This window comes from Furipterus horrens, unplaced genomic scaffold (assembly GCF_987537825.1).
Source record: "Furipterus horrens unplaced genomic scaffold, mFurHor1.1.pri manual_scaffold_4, whole genome shotgun sequence".
NCBI lineage: Eukaryota > Metazoa > Chordata > Mammalia > Chiroptera > Furipteridae > Furipterus > Furipterus horrens.
In genome coordinates this window covers 95,709,767-95,730,389 of record NW_028327174.1, presented here as the reverse complement: position 1 = coordinate 95,730,389, position 20,623 = coordinate 95,709,767, and the positions used below count along the sequence as shown (strand labels likewise).

The following is a 20,623-nucleotide window of genomic DNA, read 5'->3' as shown; positions in this document are numbered from 1 at the left end:
TACAGATGTGATCTCTCCAGAGGGCTCAGCAGGAAGGGAATCAGGAGTACGGACTGGGGAACTGGGGATGGGGGAACCAGGAGAGGAGATGAGGGAGAGAGCGAGGCCTCTAGGGTTTCTTGGCCACCCCAGCCTGAGTGACCCTCCCCCATGCATCCACTGGCTTCTGGCTGACTGTGCCTGGGCAGTAGGGTCCATGTGTCTCCTTCCCAGCCTTTCTTTGGGGGATACCCCAGTGAACCAGGAGCAAACCTTAGGAGAAGTGAACCATCAGTGTCCCCATTTTTGGAGCTCAGCTGGACTCCTGGAAGAACTGGGCTGTTCCCCTTTTAGGTGGTGAGAACTGTAGGGTGTTGCCCTCCTGTAGCACTAACAGTTACAGCAGACCCGAGTGCCAAGTCTTCCCCAAGCCCCACTGCAGAAGCAGAGGACAGGGCCCCTCGCAAGCATGGCACATGTTTCAGTAATGCTATTCAAATTACCATCCTGAGTGCACACAGAGGTCTTCGGCGAGGCCCATTCACAGGTGGGCAGAACCCTAAGAAGAGGAGCCCCATGCAGCTCCGGACAGCAGGCCCACCACACGATGCCTCTGTCCAGGGGCACGCGTGTACCACAGGACATGTGCTAGAGAAACACACTTGCAGATTGTGATGCCACCATCATGTTCGGCAATATTCCCTAACTACAGCTTAGAGGGCATGGAGAACTGAAAATAGATTCTGATTAAAAGGTTAGATTTATAGAAGTTTTGAAAAACTATTGCTAAATCACTTGCTTAGAGATGAAAATAATGCCCCCTCCTTCATCTGCCCTTCTGTATAAATCCAAGGCATTATACACACATCTACCTGGCATGTCGCTGGCCTCTGTAGCCAGTCCAAGTGCTCGTCTCCCCTTACTCCATGCACAAAATCACACATGCTCATCCAATCCGGGAGTTCACGTACACACAACGCCATCAGTGCCCAAGTGATGGACCTGCTACAATAGTAAACAAGGTGCCTACCCTGTCTTGAGCTATAGGCCCCCACTGGTTCCAGGATCAAGGAGGCTGAGTCATAGGCCAGGGAGAGGAAATTAAAAAAGGAGACCCCCCCCCCCAAATAATTAAAATATCAGGTGTCCAGTGCCTCACCTTTTCCTTGTCACGTCTATGCACCCCAGAGCATCAGAGGGATTGTCTGCAGTGCATTAAACCAGAGGCACCAGGAAGGACACAGTTTCTATGGCAACCTCTCACAGCTCCAGTTCAGCTCTGAGTTAAAAATGATTTCAAACAATTGGAGAGTGCGGGAGAGCAGAGCCAGCAGCCTGACCCCATGTCCCTTTGCTTTCCTAGACTTTGAGGTATGCAGGAGCTGAGAAGGCCCATGATAGGAAGAGAGTAGGGAAGGCACAGACTCAGCTGGGACCACAGAACAGTCTGTAAGGAGACAAGTCTGGGGTCATAATTTGGCCTAGAAAGGGGTTTGGAATTAGCCTGCCACGGACAAAGAAAAGAAAAGGTGGTCGAAATGGCCTGGGTGCTTCTAAACACTGTGCTGGTGCCCCCTGAAGACTGTCCAGTGTCCAAAAGGTGCAGGTGCTTCCTAACACGGGCGCTGAGCAACGTCAGACCAAGTCATTCTCCCCCACCTCTTGTCCCGGGGAGGAAAGCAGCCAAAAGCCTCACTCCTGTGCTTTCCTTGAGGCAGGAAGACAGCGTCACACTCTCTCTGCCTGACCCTAGCCTGCTCCTCTATCGCCTCTGCCCGCCTTCAGCCTGAGGGGAGAAAGTGCACTGATCTTGCCTGCCCCCCCCCGCCCCCCCATCCAGCTGTTGAGTCCCCCATGTGGCAAAGGGGTTCCTGGGAAGCAGGACAGGCGCCTGAGTCAAGGAGGCCTGATGTCTGCTTCTCAAGTGCCTGTTGGATCATGCAACTCTTGAGAGCACAGCTGAACCTGAGGCATGGAAGCTGAAACCAGGATAGGAGGCTTCCTCACTCAGGCCTGACAGCTCTCAGATGACGGCAGAGATGCCTGGGCTTTTTGAGGCACTAAGAAGCTACAAAGTCCAGGGAGCTTGTGAGAGTCATTGGGTGCTCTCATCACATCTGAGGCAAATTGCAACAAGAGTAGTGAAAAGGGGCCTTAAGAGAGGGGATCTGAGTTGAAATTCTAGCTTCCTCAATTATTAGTGGTAAGACTTTGGGCAAATAACTTTCCTGTGTCTCAGTTTCTTCAGCTGTTAAATGGAGCCAAAAGTCTTGGCTTTACTGGATCTTGGCTTCACAGGGCTGAATGAGCACATGCACAAAGGCACATTCCCAGGTGCCTGGCACATGCTGAACATACGTGTTGAGCTCTCACTGTAGGATTTGAATCACAGCCCCTTTCTCTTTTCAGAGGGACACTAGACCCAAGGCTGTAGAAGGGAAGCAGCAATTGAGGGGTGGAAAGGAGGTCTGGGTTGCAGTCTCTGTCCTGTGTGACCTTCAGTAGAACTCTTAACATCTCTGGGCTTCATTTTATTCACTTCACAAACTCTTTTAGGTTTTTACTGTTTTATAAACAAAATAGTTTGGGAAGACCTCACTAGCCTCAGTCCCACATTTCACCTGGGAAAACTTACAGCTGAGGACTGTGACCCCGCAGACCACAGGCAGAAGTCCTGCTATTACCATGTGCCTTATTCTTGACACTGACTCAACTTCCCAGGCTCAGTGGCACAAAGGGCAGAGCTTACCAGCAGCAATGGCTGTCTTCTTGTCCACTGTCACTGCTACAGCTGTGCTTGCTGTCACTACCACCGGCTCACCCGGACCTTCTGGGGAAGCAAAAGTGCCAAGTCATTTCCTCAGCAGTTGGGGAAGTGCAGTGTTGGGGTAGGCCAAAAAGATAAGTATAAATACTAGGTGAGGACATTCCTCCAATCACTGAGGGGGTGTTTGTGGAAGTCGTTGCCGTGACGGCTTTACCTCCACCAACCTCTGGTATTGGAAGAATGCCTTCTAAGGCCCAGCACTTCCCCTCTCTGTGCAGATCTGAACCTGCCAGATAAGTACATGTATGTGTGGCCCCTGCCCACCTGGACGATGCAGTGCTGTCTATGTCACCAGGGCACTGTGACTTTGCTCTGTCTCAGGGCAGCAGATCTGTCTGCTTGCTGTTCATTTGAACTCAGGGACCCTGCTGTGACTGTCATCTTGACACGTGTTCCACCCAGAACAGTTCTGTTGCATCCAATGACTTTCTAGCAGGACAGGCTGTGCTCCAGGACTTGGAGGTTGCAGATCTTGGATTGTCCTTCATCATCAGTCACATGAGTCAGGGTGACCCTGACAGTCCCTCCAGGAAGCCAGACACCAGGGCTACGTCAAGTACAGAAGTCTGGCCAGCTGGGACCGACATGTCTGAGGCACTCCATCGATCCTGATTGTAGGTGGCCCACCCACCCACCACCACACCACCCAGCTATGACTTTCACTGGCTCTGCAGCTGGTTCCTACACTTCTAGGACACTCTGCCAGGCTCCTGAAGGGCCAGGGGCTTTCCTCGAGTTGGTTTTCCACCTCTTTTAGGAATCAGGTCCCCAAAGCTGCAGAATGTGGATGGCGGCTTCAGCTCTACGTTAAACAGAGCTTCCTGGCTCTGAGCTGGTGCAGCCTAGTACGTGACCTTGGGCTTCTTAATTTTCACCCGTTCATGGGCCTGGATTAGCTTTCCAAAGCACTCTCATTTGTAGGTCAATTTCCGTTACTAAACATTTCAAGAACAGGCAAAATTTTGTCACATGTTCTCTTATTAGAACGATATTATGTGAAATGTTGAAACAAACGGGTCATGAGAACCTTGTGTGCTGATTGTTATTACAGTGTCAGTGCCAATGGAAGTTCAATTAACCAGTGGTTTCTTGTATCTGCTATTTTGCTAAGATTACCTTTCCCACCTTGCTGTAATCACATAATACACAGCATTTAAAAATTACTCAGATTCTAGGAACTTAAAATGTGTTGTCCTTGATTGTAGGAACTTGCCATGACAAAGCCGCAAGGGACCACAATAGATAGAGAAGTAGGCTTTATCACCTTGCTTCTAGAAATGTCTGGAAGATACCGAGGTGGCTGACCCCCTGTGGTTTTCTCCAGGCCTGCAGGCTGCTGTCCTGGACAGACCTTCCATTGTACATGTGCTCCACAGGCTGTGGGAAACACGCAAGTGAAGGTGTGGGGGCCCTGATGACAGTCTCTGGGGACATCAGGAATTTCAGCTCATTGGTAACCTAGCAGCTACTTAGTCCAGTGCCTGGGGTGAATGAGTCGGCTACCACTCTGCTCCATGCTGGCGGGTTTCTCAGGCACTGAAAACAGACAGAGCTGTGGATAGAGCTCAGCCCACCAGGCCCAGTCAAAGGGCAACTAGTCAGCCTGGAGAGGCAGAGGGAAGCCTCCCCTCCCTGCCCCCTCCTGCCCTCTCTGCCCCTGCCCCCAGATGACTCCTCTGCCTCCTTGGGGCTCCTCCTTCCCTTAAAATTGTTGTTGTTTTCTTTCCTTGGGGGAGAATAGGCGTGTGCAGAGGTGTCCAAGTGTCTCTAAACATATGCATGAGCGAGGGTGTGAAAAAGGAGTGAGCTCCTGCTCCCAACTCAACGGGCCCTCTTTTTGGGTTGCCAGCTTCCCTCTCTTCTTGCGGCTCAGTTCCCACCCACCCGCCCTCCTACCTCACCGCCACAAAAAGCTTCCCCAGCAACTAGCAGGCACCTCCCAGTGACAATGCTGGCAGCAGGGAGCATCATCCTGGGCTGGGGGCAGGGGCCAGAGAACCTTCCAGGACGCCGTGGGAGCCCTTCCTCAGGGAACCCTTGGTGCTGCTGTAGATGGTGCTGGGAAGAAAGAGCTGCCTCATCCTGGCACAGGGTGGGCAGTGTGGGATGGCGGGGGGGTGGGGGGGGCTTCACCTTGGCTTTGACAACCTTTCTCTGAGCTATACTAGTAGCAACTGCACTCCCTGTCACCCTTCCCTTCCTGCCTTCCCCTCAGTGCAGTAAGAGCCTGAACTTGAACTTCTGTGGGGAGGCTTCGGTTTTCACCTGGGTCTGTGGCCCCCTTGCTATGTGGTCCTTGGGCAAGAAACAGAACTTCTGAGTCTCAGACTCTCCCTGTGTAAGAAGAGGTGTAATAACAGCACTTGGCTTATCGGGTTGTGCAGATTAAGTGTGTTATATGAGGAAAGGCATTTTGTAAAGCATGTTAGTGATACCTCAGGTGGCAGAAACATGCACAAGATGGAGAGGTGGGCTTAAGTACCAGGAGAAGAAGGCATCCAGAGGACGCAGAGGGGACTGCCTTCTTGTTGTTGCAGCCAGAGGAGCCCAAGGGAGCCTGGGCCTCCCCAGCTGTCAGCTTGGGGCATCTCTCCATCAGGAATCTGGAGAATGGCTTTGGTGGACATGGTGGCCAGGAGGGTTTTGGAGGGGAACATCTTGAAGGGGAAGTGCAACTCTTCATTCCAATCAGCTCCCAGCCCACCCCTCTCCTTTCAGATGTTTTTAGCCCTCCTCTCTCCTCCTTTTCTCCCTTCTCCTCCTCAGCTCTAAGCTGGGTGTGGATACTTTCTCAGCCCTCTGGCTCCCCTGTAACAGGCTCAGCATCCCCCTAAAGGTGACCTGGTGGACAGCTTGCACTGACCAAACTCTTGCACCCCAGACAGGCCTCCCACCTCCCTCCGATACAGTCTTTTCACATGTAAATCAAGAGTGTGAGGCTCTGTGCCCTCCAAGGCCCCCTTCTGTTCTAAACATTCTACTTTTCTTGGTGCTCTGTTAAAGTCACCTAATTTTTCTTTTCGGGGCCTTTTTTCAGAGTCAGGGCTAGGGGGAGTTGGGTGCCTGCAGTTTTGAAACTCTTCCTGGTCCTTGAACTAGTAGGGGTTTTCTGGCTTGGTCCACAGGCCGACCTTGACTGCCACACCTCTGACCCTTCAAGGTCCCCACCCCCCACACTCAGTGGTCTGCCAGTGGGAGGTGCCCCATTATTACAGGGAGTTTCTGAGGCACAGGCCAGGAGCTCAGTCTTGCTGTCCCTGGGAGACACCACGGGGTGGAGCCCAGGCTGCTTTCCCTGTTTCAGGAGAGGGAGGGCCGTGGGGGGCAGTGGCCTCAGCAAGTATGGGTCGTCCCCAATGGAATCAAGTGTTATTTTAACCTGGGTGGTTTAAGAAACTTTCAAGGATACTCAGATGTTTAGAAATAAAAGAATCTTAAGAGATTGACTTGTCTGATTCTATCTGGAATATGGGCTAGAATCCAGCTCATCTTGACTTTCGATTAGGTCTGTCTCTTTGCTTTGTCCCATGTTGGATTTTTAAGCGTCCTCTTTGACTGCTGGTCAGGGAATACAATGACCCATCCTATAGTCCTATATGCGGGGTGGTAAGGCCCCAGCAAGCTTTCTCAAGTTGCTACCATGTGTCAGGAGGAAGGGAGGGGGGAACCCGGAAGTCTGGACGTTCTGCTTTACATCACTAAGAGCGCAGGAGAAGAAGGGACATCCTGGTCCCACCTGGCCCAACAGCGTAGGGTGTGGATTACCTGTCCCCTCTGCCAAATGGAGGTTGAAGACAAAGCTGCCAGCAGGCTGCTCAGCAGCCTGACGGTACCACAGAGGGAAGTGGTCCATGGTGAACACGCTGGCTTTGTCTTCAGGGGTCAGGAACTTCCTGCAAGAAGAAAGATTTGGTTCTGCCCTTCAAATCTGGGAACACATTTATCCCTTTTTCCTTTTCCACACAAAGCCATATTGGCTGGGCCAAGAGAGCAATTCCCCTCTGCTTTGGTGGACTTGTAGGTACAAAATATGAGCTCCTAGAGAGTGGTGCCCCAGACAATGTCCCCAGAAATTTCCGCCTCTTCCAGAGTCAAATGTGCTTGCATCTGATGGCACATAAGTAACTAGAAGAGGTTTGAGACCTGCATCTTGAAAGAATACTTTCTATTTTTATGTAAACTGCTTGGCCTGCAGTGCTTACTTCTTTTGGATATAGTCTAATTTCTTTCTGTCTGGCTAATTAGCATGGCTGAGTGAGGCAACAGTATAGCCACCTCCATCACTGAGCTAGTACAGGAGCATAAATTCCCTCAAAATGCTTACTTCAAGGCCCTTGCTTCTAGGTTTTAGAATGCATCATGAGTTTTCTCTTTTTGAGCAGCTTTCTCTTGCTAATTATGGTTTTGCATTCCCTCAACACACAGCAGCCAGCAGAAGTGTTGGTACAGAAGCCGACTGGGGGCAGGGAGAAGCTGGTGGGGATTAAAAAGTTACAGTGGACAACCAATAAGGTGGAGAGTTGAGGTGGGATTTTAAAGACTGCCTGATTTACGTGTTCCAGAAGCAGACCTGCCCTGTCCACACAATTCCTGGGCTGCCAGCCGCATCCGTCACACTTGAGGTGAAGGAAACCGTGCAGGGCATGTGAGGCCCTCATGGTGGCTGGGCCTGCCTGTATGCGGCTTCCCTCTCCCATCGTCAGACGCCCTTTATGGAGAGAGGGTGCAAGGAAATGCAGAGATGCTTTCCTCCTTCCCACTGTCAGGCGTGCTGTACTTCCCCGAACTTGGCCTGACAAAGACACATGTGTTTTCTGATTGGGGTCAAGTTTAAGGGGGCGAGGGAGCACGAGTTGGTAGTGAGCTTGGGGAGAAACATTTCCCTCACTGGTCAAGGCTTCAGGGTGAACCCGCAGTTTCCTAGCGGTCCAGTCCACCTGAGCTCTGTGCTGTGTCTCTGACAGGGCAGCATGCTTCCCTCAGTTTCCATTTCCATGTCTGAGGGAATGAGGGGAGGTGGAAGAGGGAAGAGCAGCTCCATTTGTTTTCCTAGAAAGACTCAGCTTTCTAGCAAGGGCAGATCTGTCACAGAGTCCTGGAAGAAACTCAAAGATGGCTCTCCATTGCTCAGTGCGCTTGGATTTAGCGGGAGGAACGGTCAGCGGGTGGGAGATGAGGATGATGGGGTCAAGTCTGCTTAGGAGCCCTCTCAGTTCTTCTCTTCTAGATGCCTAGTGGCCCTGCCTAGCCTATTTGAGTCTCGTGGTTTGCAGAGCACAGGTGGCTCTGCTCGCCCCTTCCCTTCCTGACCCTTCCCTGAGCTACCACTCTCCCCTTGCTGCAGTACTCTGGGGAGGACACAGGGCTGGCTGGTCCCTGCGCATAGCAGGCTCTCCTATAAAATCAGGCTTTGCTTGGAGCAGGGTTTCTCAGCCTCAACACTACTGACACGTTGTTGTCGGGAGCCATCCTGTGCACCGCTGGAGGTTAGCAGCATCCCTGCCTCTGCCCACTAAATGCCAGTAACAAGCACCCCTCCTCCAGTTTCTACAACCAAAATAGTCTCCAGACGTTGCTCAAGGCCCCTGGCGTGGGTATAAACCACTCCCAGTGGAGAATTGTTGGCTTAGTGGAAGGGGAAGGTGTTGAGAAAGGAGAGAGCATAGCCAGAAGATTTAGGCTGTCACAGAGAGACCTGCCCCTGGGGGAAAACAATTTCTGGGTTTCCCTCTGTGGAAGTGAACCTCTGACTAACCCTCCCAGCTTCAGGGTCTTGGGGGCCCTCCTTCCTGGGGACATCTCCAGGACGAGTCCTTTCTGACCCTTCCGCTCTGTGAGCTGCAGCCCTTCTGCCTCCTTGAATTCCAGGGGCTCCACCGCTGCCCGCCCCTGTGCCTCAGGAGTGCCCTGCAGGTGTCAGCGTCAGCACCCAGCAGACTCACTTGTTGGAGACCTTCTCAGAGTCCACGAACGAGCTGCTTCTGAGGACGCCGGCGCGGGTGCCCAGGAAGGCCATGTCCGCCACACGCTCAGACTCCCTGTGAGGCAGACGGAGCGGGTATCACCACCACGCGGCACAGTGGCAGGTCCGGGGAGAGGGCACAGGGAGAAGGGAAGACCTCAAGGCCCTCTAGCACCTGGCCTGCCTGACTGGGGGTGGGTGGGGCTTCTCTGGGAGGCGCCTTCCCTGTTAATGGGGTCCCCTTGTCCTCTGCTTCTCTGCTTCTTCAGATCTAGCTCCTGATTTGTCCACTCGGTTTAGGGGCACTCAGGAAGAGAGATTTTGTCTTGGGACCTAAGGAACAGTAATTTCTCATGACCAGAGCATCACAGCACCTCACACTTCAGCTCTGTTTATATATTCACACTGTGTACACCAACCTAAGCAATCAATCCTGCTGGAATTCATAACCTTGCCAACAGACTTGGAAAAGAAATCCATTAGCCAGCTGATGTGTAACTGACTTTTTTCAAGGTCTCAAAGACATATTTTTATGGTAGTGCACCAGGGTGGCAGTTGTCACCTTTCTTTTTTAAAATTTCAGCTTTATTGAGGTATAATTGACATAAAATTATAAGATATTTTACATGTACATGGTCTTGGTTTGGTATACATCTGCATTGTGAAAGGATTCCCCCAACCAGTTAACACATCTATCACCTCACATATTTATCTTCTTGTGTGTGTGTGAGAACACTTAAATTCTACTCTCTTAGCAAATTTCAATTATACAATACAGTTTTAGCACTATAGTCATCATGTCTTACATTAGATACTCAGAACTTATTCATATAATAACTAAAAATCTGTGCCCTTTTATTAACCTTGCCACATTCCCCTGCCCCTCAGCAACCACTTTTCTACTCTGATTTTGTTGCACATTTTTTTTTTTTTAAGATGCACATGTCTGGCATATTTCACTTAGCTGTTAGGCTGTTTGTTTGTTTTTTAAATTTGAGTCCAGTTAGTCACCAGGAGAACCTCTTCTCAGGATCTACACTGTCACCAGTGCCAACTCTTGTTATCACTTGTCTTTTTGATGATATTCTAACAGGTGTGAGGTAATGAGTATCTCATGTGGTTTTGATTTGCTTATCTCTGATGATCAGTGAGGTTGAGTATCTTTTCCTGTACCTGTTGGCCATTCACATGCCTTCTTTGGAAAGATGTCTATTCAGATCTCTGTCTTTTAAAAAATTGTTATTATATGTATTTTTTGCTATTGAGTTGTAAGAGTTTTTTATTTTGCATATTAACCCCTTATTAGATAAATGATTTGCAAGTATTTTCTTCCGTTCAGTAGGTTGCCTTTCCATTTTGTGATGTTCCTTTGCTGGGCAGAAGTTTTTCAGCTGCATGTAGTTCCACTTGTTTATTTTTGCTTTAGCTTCCTTTGCTTTTGTTGCCAAATCCAAAAAATTCATTGCTAAGACTGGTGTCAAGGAACTTATCCCCTATGTTTTCTCCTAGGAGTTTTATGGTTTCAAGTATTATGTTCAAAATGTTTAATACATGTTGAGTTGATTTTGGCGATTGATGTAAGATAATGATTGAGTTTCCTTCTTTTGCCTGTGGCTGTCAGGTTTTCCCAACACCGTTTTTTGATGAGACCATCTTTTCCCCATTGTATATTCTTGGCTCCTTTGTCATAAATTAATTGACCACATATGCATGGGTTCATTTTTTGGGCTCTTTATTGCATTCCACTGATTTATATGTTTGTATGCCAATATCATACTCTTTTGATTGCTATAGCTCTAAAATATAGTTTGAAATGAGAAAGTGTAATGTGTCTGGCTTTGTTCTTTCTTAGAATTGCTTTGGCTGTTTGGGGTCTTCTATTGTTTCATACAAATTTTAGGAATGTTTGCTCTATTTCTTTGAAAAGTGCCCTTGGAACTTTGATAGATATTGCATCGAGTCTTTAGATTTCTCTGGCTAGTATGGACATTTTAACAATGTGAATTCTTCTAATTCGTGGGCACAGAATATCTTTCTATTTATTTGTGTCTTTTAAATTTCTTTCTTCAATGTTTTATAGCTTTCAGTGTACAGGTCTTTCACTTCCTTGGTTAAATTTATTCTTAAACATTTTATTCTTTTGATGTAATTGTAAGTAAGATTGTTTTCTTAACTTCTCTTTCTCATAGTTTGTTATTAGTGTACAAAACTGATTTTTGTACATTGATACTATCTGTATCCTGCAACTTTACTGAATTTGTTTTATTAGTTCTAACAGTTTGTGTGTGTGTGTGTGTGTGTGTGTGTGTGTGTGTTTCGTCTTTAGGGATTTCTAAATATAACACCATGTCATCTGCAAATAGAATGTTTTACTTCTTCCTTTCCAATTTGGATGCCCTTTCTTTTCCTTTTCTTGCCTAATTGCTGTGGCCAGGACTTCCACTACTATACTGAATAAAAGTGGCAGGTGAGTACTCTTGTCTTGTTTCTGATCATAGAGAAAAAGCATTTAGCTTTTCACCATTTTTACTACTGAGTATGATATTAGCTGTGAGCTTGTCATATGCGGTTTTGTTTAATCACTTCTAACTTTATTAATAATCTTACTGGTAGCACAATTTATTGCAGCCTATTACCCTGTTTCTCTCAGTGCCTGGATTAGTGTTTTTAGTGAGAGTAGAAAGTAGCCAATACCTAAAGCATTGACAAAGGGAAGGATTTTTTCATTAAAGCTCAGCTGTGTGGCTGTTGGGGTTTCCCTAATGGGATTCTGTGATGAAGGCTATACCATACAATGTCAACTGATAGTTCCTGGTGCTGGATTAAAACACCTGGCCTACAGTCTGGAAAATTACTGAGGGAAGGGTCTAGAAAAGCAGATGAGGCTTGCTCCCTCCAGTATTGTAGAGATCAGAATCTCTGGGGGTGAGACCTAAGCATCTGTGTATCTTTAAAAAGTTTCTTGGTACAATTCTCTATTCATTTAAAAGTAAAGAGAGTAGTCTCATGAGACTTCTGCATCCATTGCTCAGCTTCAACAGTTACCAAGCCATGCCACTCTTGTTTCTTCAATAGCGTCCCCCACCCTTTCAACTAGATTATTTTGAAGCAAATCCAAAATACCATTTCATTGGTAAATAATTTAACTTCTGTTATTAAAATATAAGGAAAAAAAATCCTCAATGCCATTATCACACCTAAAAAACCCTCACAATTTTTTAATGTCATCAAATAATCCAACAGCCTCATGAATTTAAAAAATTGTTTAAATTAGAAACTCACTAGGGTCCATGCTGATATGTCTCTTCTTGCTCTCTCTCTCAGTGTAGACATTTATTAAACTGTAATTCATGTACCATACAATTATTCCATTTAACATGTAAAATTAAATGGTTTTAGTACTGTAGTCAAAGTTGTGGAGCCATCACCACAGACAATTTTAGAACGTTTTCATCATCCCCCAAAGAAACCCACACCAATTCTCAATCATTTTTAGTTTCTTTAAACTTCTTCTCTCCTCTTTCCCTCCCTCCTTGTCTTTTCCTTGCAATTCATTTGCTGAACCAGGTCATTTGTCCCATAGCATTCTGGATTTGCTGATTACGATGCTGTGGTGTTACTTAGCATGCTCCCTTGTCCCCTATATTTCTTATAAACTAGCAGTTAGACTTGAGGCCTGATTAGACTTTGGTAGTATGATCTTTATCAAGATGTACACACTCTCTGATTGACTAAAGGTTGCAAAATAGGAGTATTCCTCATCAATATTTGGTTACTCTGAGATACAATTTGTACAGGAGATGCAGGGTAAATAATCGAGTCTTTGTTTATTTCCAATTTTTAGAATAATGAATTGGTTTCTTCACATCTTCAAAGGATGACCAATAAGGTCTTTTTTTTTTTAGTATCATTATGAACACAGAATTTTAAAAATATTTAATGTATTTTAATCCATTGCAGTTGTTATGACTTTTGTTGCTGTAATTATCCCACCTTTGGCAGTGAGAGCCACTTCAGGCTGTCTCTGGGGTCCTGTTGACATAACGTCATTGGCCTTTAGAAACTTTTTGCTTCCTGCTGTGACAAGATGCTCGAGGTTAATTTTGTACATTTCATGCCCCTGTCCTAGAATCAGACATTTCTTCAAGGATCACGCATTCATTTTAATGAGGACTTCTTAATGTGGACATTGAAAATTCATCATATGGATCAAAAGTGCTCATTGAGGTTGGTGCTTTCAGTGGACAGAACTAGGATCCCCTTTTTGTTTCTTTCAGAGAAAATACATCATGAGCTCATTGATATTTCCAATTCATATTTAGCATCACATCTAAACTTTGATTTAAAAAATTTGCACCTCTTTTATCTTTTGCTAAAAATACTGGTTACTAATTACATTAATAAAATATTATTTGCTTTATCAATCAATCGTCGTCGTCGTCGTCGTCGTCGTCGTCGGCAGCCGTCCGTCTCGAGAGACGATGGCGTAGCTTCTTGAGAGTCTATCTGCACCGCCGAGAATGGCTGTGCAGTCCGATTCGGGAGTGACAATCCCTGCCGCACTTGGTACAGGTGAAGGCAGATGGCTGTTGTTGCTGCTGCTGACGCTGCTTCCGCCTCGATCTTTTCTGGACCGCCTCCTCGTTGCGCGCAGCCTCCGCGCGTGACGTACCTTGCCTGACCGCGAGCCTCCAGGCTAGGCGGTCGTCTGCTTGAACTTCCCATGTGTTGAGATTGATGGAGCATTGTGTCATGTCCTTTTTGCAGATGTCCTTGAACCGCAGTTTTGGGCGCCCTGTCATCCTCTTGCCTTCTGCTAGCTCGCCGTAGAGGAGGTCTTTGGGGATACGGCCTGCATCCATTCTTTTGACATGGCCGAGCCACCTGAGGCGTCTCTCGCTAAGAACTGCATGCAAACTGCTCATATTGGCTCGCTTCAGCACCTCGGTGTTGGGGACCTTATCCTGCCAGGCGACATGCAGGACGCGTCGCAGGCACCTCATGTGGAAGCTGTTGAGTTTCCTTTCGTGCCTTGCGTAGGTGGTCCACGTCTCGCTGCCATAGAGGAGAGTGCTGAGTACACAGGCTTGGTAGTAGATGCGCAGTCTGGTTTTCTCAGTGAGGCTGGAATTGTTCCACGCTCGCCGGTTCAGTCTGGCCATAACTGTGGCTGCCCTGGCGATTCTCCGGTTGACCTCCAAGTCGACTGACAGAGAGCTCGAGATGGTGGACCCGAGGTAAGTGAAGTCGTTGACAACCTCCAGGGTGTATCCGTCGATGGTGATGCATGGGGGAGTCCCCGTGCCTTGAGCCATAACATTCGTCTTCGTCAGGCTGATGGCTAGTCCGAACTCCTTGCATGCGTGGGAAAGGCAAGTGACTAGCTGCTGGAGTCCCTCTTCGGAGTGTGATGTCAAAGCTGCGTCGTCGGCAAAGAGCATCTCACGGATGAGCACCTCTTTGACTTTGGTCTTGGCTCGTAGACGGGCCAGGTTGTAGAGCTTGCCATCGGATCTGGTGTGAATGAAGACACCCTCGCTGCAGTCCTTAAAGGCGTATTGGAGGAGCATGGAGAAGAAGATTCCGAACAGCGTAGGCGCGAGGACGCAGCCCTGCTTTACTCCGCTGCTGACTGGGAAGGCCTCAGAGGTTGCGCCGTTGTAGGACACCGTGCTGTGCATGTTGTCGTGAAAGGACATGACCACAGCAAGCAGATGTGGTGGACAGCCAATCTTCCGTAGCAAGCTGAAGAGACCGCTTCGACTGACCAGATCAAACGCCTTCGTAAGGTCGATAAAGGCGAGGTAGAGTGGTTTAGGCTGCTCGTGACACTTCTCCTGCATCTGACGTAGGGAGAAGATCATGTCCACTGTTGAGCGGCCAGCTCTGAAGCCACACTGGGACTCTGGGTAGACGCGGGAAGCAAGGGTCTGCAGGCGGGCAAGAGCGACCCGGGCGAATACTTTGCCGACGACGCTGAGGAGAGAGATGCCCCGGTAGTTGTTGCAGTCGCTGCGGTCTCCTTTGTTCTTGTACATGGTGATAATGTTGGCGTCTCTCATATCCTGGGGGATGTAACCCTCCTTCCAGCAGAGACAGAGTAGATGGTGGAGCGGCTGTAGCAGGACTGGTTTCCCGCTCTTTAGGATTTCTGGAGGGATTCCGTCGCTTCCTGGTGCTTTCCCGCAAGCGAGGCGGTCGATGGCTTTGCCGAGCTCTGCCGCAGTAGGTGGGGTGTCTAGCTCCTCCATGACTGGTAGGTCTGGGATGGCTTTAAGAGCAGTGTCTGTTACGGTTATCAATCAATACAGTTTGAAAATAATAGTGTCAGTATTGTTTCTTGTAATATGGTTATTGAACATAGTTTAAGATTTTATTTATTTAGTGTTTACACTTCTGTGTTTTCAAGACCCTTGAAAGAACTCATCTATGTGTGGGTCTTTCTTTCTTTCTTTCTTTCTTTCTTTCTTTCTTTCTTTCTTTCTTTCTTTCTTTCTTTCTTTCTTTCTCTCTCTCTCTCTCTCTCTCTCTCTCTCTCTCTCTCTCTCTCTCTCTCTCTTCTTTCTTTCTTTCTTACTGATTATGCTGTTACAGTTGTCCCAATTTCTTTCCCATCTGTACTCCCCTCCCTCCAGTTGTCCCCCCTTAGTCCATGCCCATTGGTTGTGCATATAGTTCTTCTCAACATCTTCCTGTCTACTCCACTCCCTCCTACTGTGCTTCTTAATTCCTGTGCCATCTCCCTCCCTTTCCCCACTTCCCCCTCCCCGCTGACCTCCCCCCAATATGTTCCCCGTACCTATAATTCTTTTTCCCCTCTTGTTGCCTACTTAGTTTGCCTTTGTTTCGATTCCCTAGCTTCTGCTGTAGGTTGTTGTGATACAGTTTTCATTTTAATGTTCATAGTTTTGATCCTCCTTCTTCTAAACCAGTCCCTTTAACATCTCATATAATAGTGGTTTGGATCTAACAAACTCCTTCAATTTTACTTTGTCCTGACAACACTTTCTCTGCCCTTCTATCCTGAATGACAGCTTTGCTGGATAGAATAATCGTGGTTGTAGGTTTTTGATTTTCATTACTTTGAATATTACTTGCCAGTCCCTTCTTGCCTGTAAAGTCTCCTTTGAGAAATCTGCAGATAGTTTAATTGGGACCCCTTTGTACATAATACTTCTCTTCTCTCTTGCTGCTTTTAAGATTCTCTCTTTATCTTTAATTTTTGACATTTTGATGATAATGTGTCTTAGTGTGGTCCTCCCTGGGTCTAGCTTCTCCGGAACTCTCTGTGCTTCCTGGTCCTGTAAGTTCATTTCCTTCCCCAAGTTAGGGAAGTTCTGCTTTATTATTTTTTCACATAATTTTTCAATTTCTAGTTCTTCTTCTTCACCCTCTGGCAATCTGATAACTCGAATGTTTGATTGCTTATAGCTGTCCCAGAGGTTTCTGAGCCTATCATCATATTTCTCACTTTTTGTTTCCTCTTTCTGCATTGGTTGGCTTTTTGTTCCCTCCCTGTGTTCCGATTTGTTGATTTGATCCCTGGCTTTCCCTTCCTCACCACTTGTCTTATATGTATTTTTGTTCATTTCAGCAGGACTAGCCTTCATTCCTTCCCTGTCTTGATTCAGCCCCGCTGTTAGGTTTGTAAGCTGCCGTATGACTATAGCTCTGAACCGAGCTTCCAAAAGATTCGCTATTTGTTCATTGGTCAAGGCTTTTATTTGTTTTTCCATTAGCTGTGTGATTGGTATTTCAATCATTAATTTTGCTATTCTGACCGTTTTGTTTATCTTTCCTTCTTGGGCGGGGCGCTGTCACACCTCCTACGCTGTATTGGGCGGAGCCCCATGAGCTCGTCACAACCTGGTGACCCTTCTCACCACCCTGTGGCACTTTGCGTGGGGGCCGGGGTCCAAGGTGGATTCCTGTTGTTACTCTCCACTGAGGAACAGGGCCGCCTCCCGGTGGGGCCTGCCTTCCCTGGTGTTGGAATCGCAGGCAGACGGGTCTGGTCTGCAGTCGGGATCGGCTCCCAGGTGCCTCTCTCCTCCCCCCAAACACAGGCGTCTGCTCACCGGGTCCCGCTGTTTGCTGCTGCGGCTGCCGCCTCCAGCACAGTTCCATCTCTCTCAGCCACGGGCTCGCACTTCCTACCCGTCTGGACGAGCACCACTTGTTTATGACTTTATACGTTGGACTTCCATGTAGCTTTGTTTTCAGGAGCTTCTTATTATTTTTAGTTTTGCAGTAGTTGTATTCCTTCTTAGTTGTAGAGGGAGACAGAGCGTGTCAGTCTATGCCTCCGTCTTGGCTGGAAGTCTATGTGTGGGTATTTCAAGAACTTGATACAGAGCTAAGTTCGTTTTATTTGTTTTCAATTTTCATAGCTTATATTTTAAAGTTTAATTTTGTTTTATAATGATGTAAAGCATTTACATGGTTCCAGAGTCAAATATGCAAAATAAGGCTTATTCAGAAGAGTCTGTCTCTGTCTCCATCCCTCCATCCTATAAGTAAATTTTTTTGTTTGCTTATTTATTGTTCCATTAAAAATATGTATGTGTGTACATACATATATGTATATACATGTGTAAGTAACTATGAAAATATATTTGCATTTCCTCATTTTAGATAAACAATGGGGTTATTATACAGATTCTTCTCCACTGTTAGGATCGTTTTATAGCAGTATATAGAGATAGTTCTCATTTTTCTCACTCAAATATTTATTTTAAATTTACTTTTAGTTATAGTTGACATACTATATTATATTAGTTTCAGAAATACAACATAGTGATTAGATATTCATAAACCTCAGAAAGTATGTGATAAGTTTAGTACCCATCTGGCAGCATGCGTAGTTATCACAACATTATTGACTATATTTCTTGTGCTGTTCTTTACATCCCCATGACTATTTTCATAATGACAATTTGCACTTGATCCTTTTTACTTTTTTTCACTTTCCCCTAGTTCCCCTTCCATCTGGTAACCATCAGTTTGTTCTCTGTATTTGTGAGTTTATCTCCACTTTATTTGTTCATTTATTTTGTTTTTTAGGTTTCACACATAAGTAAAATCATATGGTATTTTTCTTTCTCTGTCTCACTTATTTCCCTTAGCATAATACCTTCTAGGTCCATCTATGTTGTCACAAATGGCAGGATTTTATTCCTTTTAATGGCTGAATAATATTCCACTGTATATATGTACCACATCTTCCTTATCCATTTGTCTATTGATTACACCTAGATTGTTTCCATATCTTGGCTATTGAAAATAATGTTGCAATGAGTGTATGGCTGCATATATCTTTTAGAATTAGTGTTTTCATTTTGGGGGGGGGATAAATACCCAGAAGTGGAATTGCTACGTCATATAGTGGCTCTATTTTTGATTTTTTGAGGAAGCTCTATACTGTTTACATAATAGCTGCACCAATTTGCAATCCCAACAACAGTGCACCAGGTTTTTCTTTTCTCCACATCCTCAGTAATACCTGTTGTTTGTTGACTTATTGGTAATAGCCATTCTGACAGGTGTGAGGTAATGTCAGTGTAGTTTTGATTTGCATTTCCCTGATGATTAGTGATATTGAGCATCTTCTTCAGTTGCTGTTGGTCATCTGTATGTTCTCTTTGGAAAAATTCATGTCCTTTGCCCATGTTTTAACTGGATTGTGTTGGTTTTTATTTTTGATGTTGAGTTGTATGAGATTTTTTAAATATATGTTTTGGATAGTAACCCCTTATCAGATATTTAATTTGAAAATATATTCTCTCATTCAGTAGGTTGATGGTTCCCTTTGTGTTGCAAAAGCTTTTTAGTTTATCATGAGTCCCATTCATTTATTGTTGTCTTTGGCCTAGGAGACATACTAAAAAAAATTGCTAAAAGTGATATCAAAGAGTATTGCCTATGTTTTCTCCCAGGAGTTTTATGGTTTTAAGCCTTACATTTAAGTCTTTAATCCATTTTGAGTTTATTTTTGTATATGGTGTAAGAAAGAGGTCTAGTTTCATTTTTAGGGGTATATATCTGTCTAGTTTTCCCAACATCATTTACTGAAGAAACTATCTTTATGCCATTGTATACTCTTGCTTCCTTTGTCATAGATTAATTAACCATCTATGTGTGGATTTATTTCTGGGGTCTCTGTTTCATTGAGTTATATATCTATTTTTATGGTAGTATCATGTTATTTTGATTACTATAGCCTTGTAGTATAGTTTGATATCAGGTAGCATGATACTCCAACTTTGCTCTTCTTTCTCAAGGTTGCTGTGGCTATTCAGGGTCTTTTGCGATTCCATAATAAATTTTAGTATTACTTGTTTTAGTTCTGTGAAAAATACCATTAATAGGCATTGCACTGATACTGTAGATTGCTTTGGGTAATATGGACATTTTAAAGATAATAATCCTTCCAGTTCATGAGATTGTATTGGTATCTTCTTTAATTTCTTTCAGCAATGTCTTACAGTTTTCCAAGTACTAGTCTTTTACCTCTTTGGTTAAATTTATTTCTAGGTATTTTAATATTTTTGATGCAACTATAAATAGGGTTGTTTCTTAATTTCTCTTTTTGATAGTTTGTTATTGGTATATAAAATGCAACTGATTTCTGAATATTAATTTGTATCCTGAAACTTTACTGGATTCATTTATCAGTTCTAATAGCGTTTTTTTTTTTTTTTTTTTTTTGTGTGTGTGTGTGTGTGTGTGTGTGTGGAATCTTTAGGGTTCTCTATATGTACTATAATATCATCTGCAAATAATGATTGTTTTATTTCTTCCTTTCCAATTTGGATGCTTTTTACTTTTTTTTCTTGTCTGACTGTTATGAGACATTTCTCATTTTCTTACAGCTACATAGTATTCCATTACGTGGATCTACCATGGTTTATTTTAGTAGGCTCCTACTTATGGACATTTAGGTTGTTTTCAATCATTTGTTGTTATAAATTATGCTGTAATGAATAGCTCATGTGTATATCTTTTTCTATATTTACTGGTACATCTTTGGGGTACATTCCTGGAAGTAGGATTGCTGGGTCAAAGTATAAAATGCATATGTAATTTTGTTAAATGTTGTCAAATTCCCCTCCATAGGCTTTGAAACATTTTGTATTCTCACAGACAATATACTAGATTGCCTGATTCCCCACAGCCTCATTCCCCATGCACATCAACCAACTTAGATGGTTATCAGTCTAAGTGACAAATACAATCTAGGTACAGTTTGAATTTGCATTTCTTTCATTACAAGATATACTGAGAACTTTTTTATATATTTAAGGACTATTTGCATGTAGCCTTTTGGTCCATATCTATTGGTCATTTTTCTTATAAAGCGGTTGGTCTTTTACTTCTCTGTTTTTGAAGTTCTTTATGCATCATGAATACATGATATAGGGATAGTAACTTTTTATTTATTTGTCTTACAAGTTGAAAACATTTTTTCTGGTTTCTCATTTTTCTTTTCACTTTTCTCAGTTTTTATTTTTGCTAAGTAAACACTTTTATGTTGTTAAATTTATCAGTCATTCCCTTATTGCTTCTGAGTTTTGAGTCATCATGGGGAAATGTTTCCTCACTCCTACACTTTATAGAACTTGGCTCATGTTTTCTTTTAATACTTATATGGTTTCACTTTTTACATTTAACTCTCTGATTCATTTGGACTTTATCCAGCTGTATGGTGTGAGGAAAGAATACAATTTTATCATTCTCCATATGGATCTCAAACTGGTTATTAAAAAGTCCATCTTTCCCTCACTGACTTAACATGATGCCTTTGTCATAGACTAAATTTCCACATGCACTTAGGTGAATTTGGGGATTTTCTACTC

At 44.9% G+C, this 20,623-nt stretch overlaps 1 protein-coding gene across 1 annotated transcript in view; it reads right to left on the bottom strand.

Annotated features, from left to right (window-relative positions):
- The window catches only part of CACNA2D4 (calcium voltage-gated channel auxiliary subunit alpha2delta 4), a 128,541-nt gene that overhangs the window by 44,072 nt on the left and 63,846 nt on the right, over window positions 1-20,623 (bottom strand). Inside the window, exons 24-26 of the mRNA XM_090275173.1 lie at window positions 8,749-8,844; window positions 6,572-6,699; window positions 2,729-2,809 (exon numbers count right to left, since the gene is read on the bottom strand). Of these exons, the coding sequence (XP_090131299.1) occupies window positions 2,729-2,809; window positions 6,572-6,699; window positions 8,749-8,844 (305 nt within the window). The remainder of the gene's footprint in view (window positions 1-2,728; window positions 2,810-6,571; window positions 6,700-8,748; window positions 8,845-20,623) is intronic.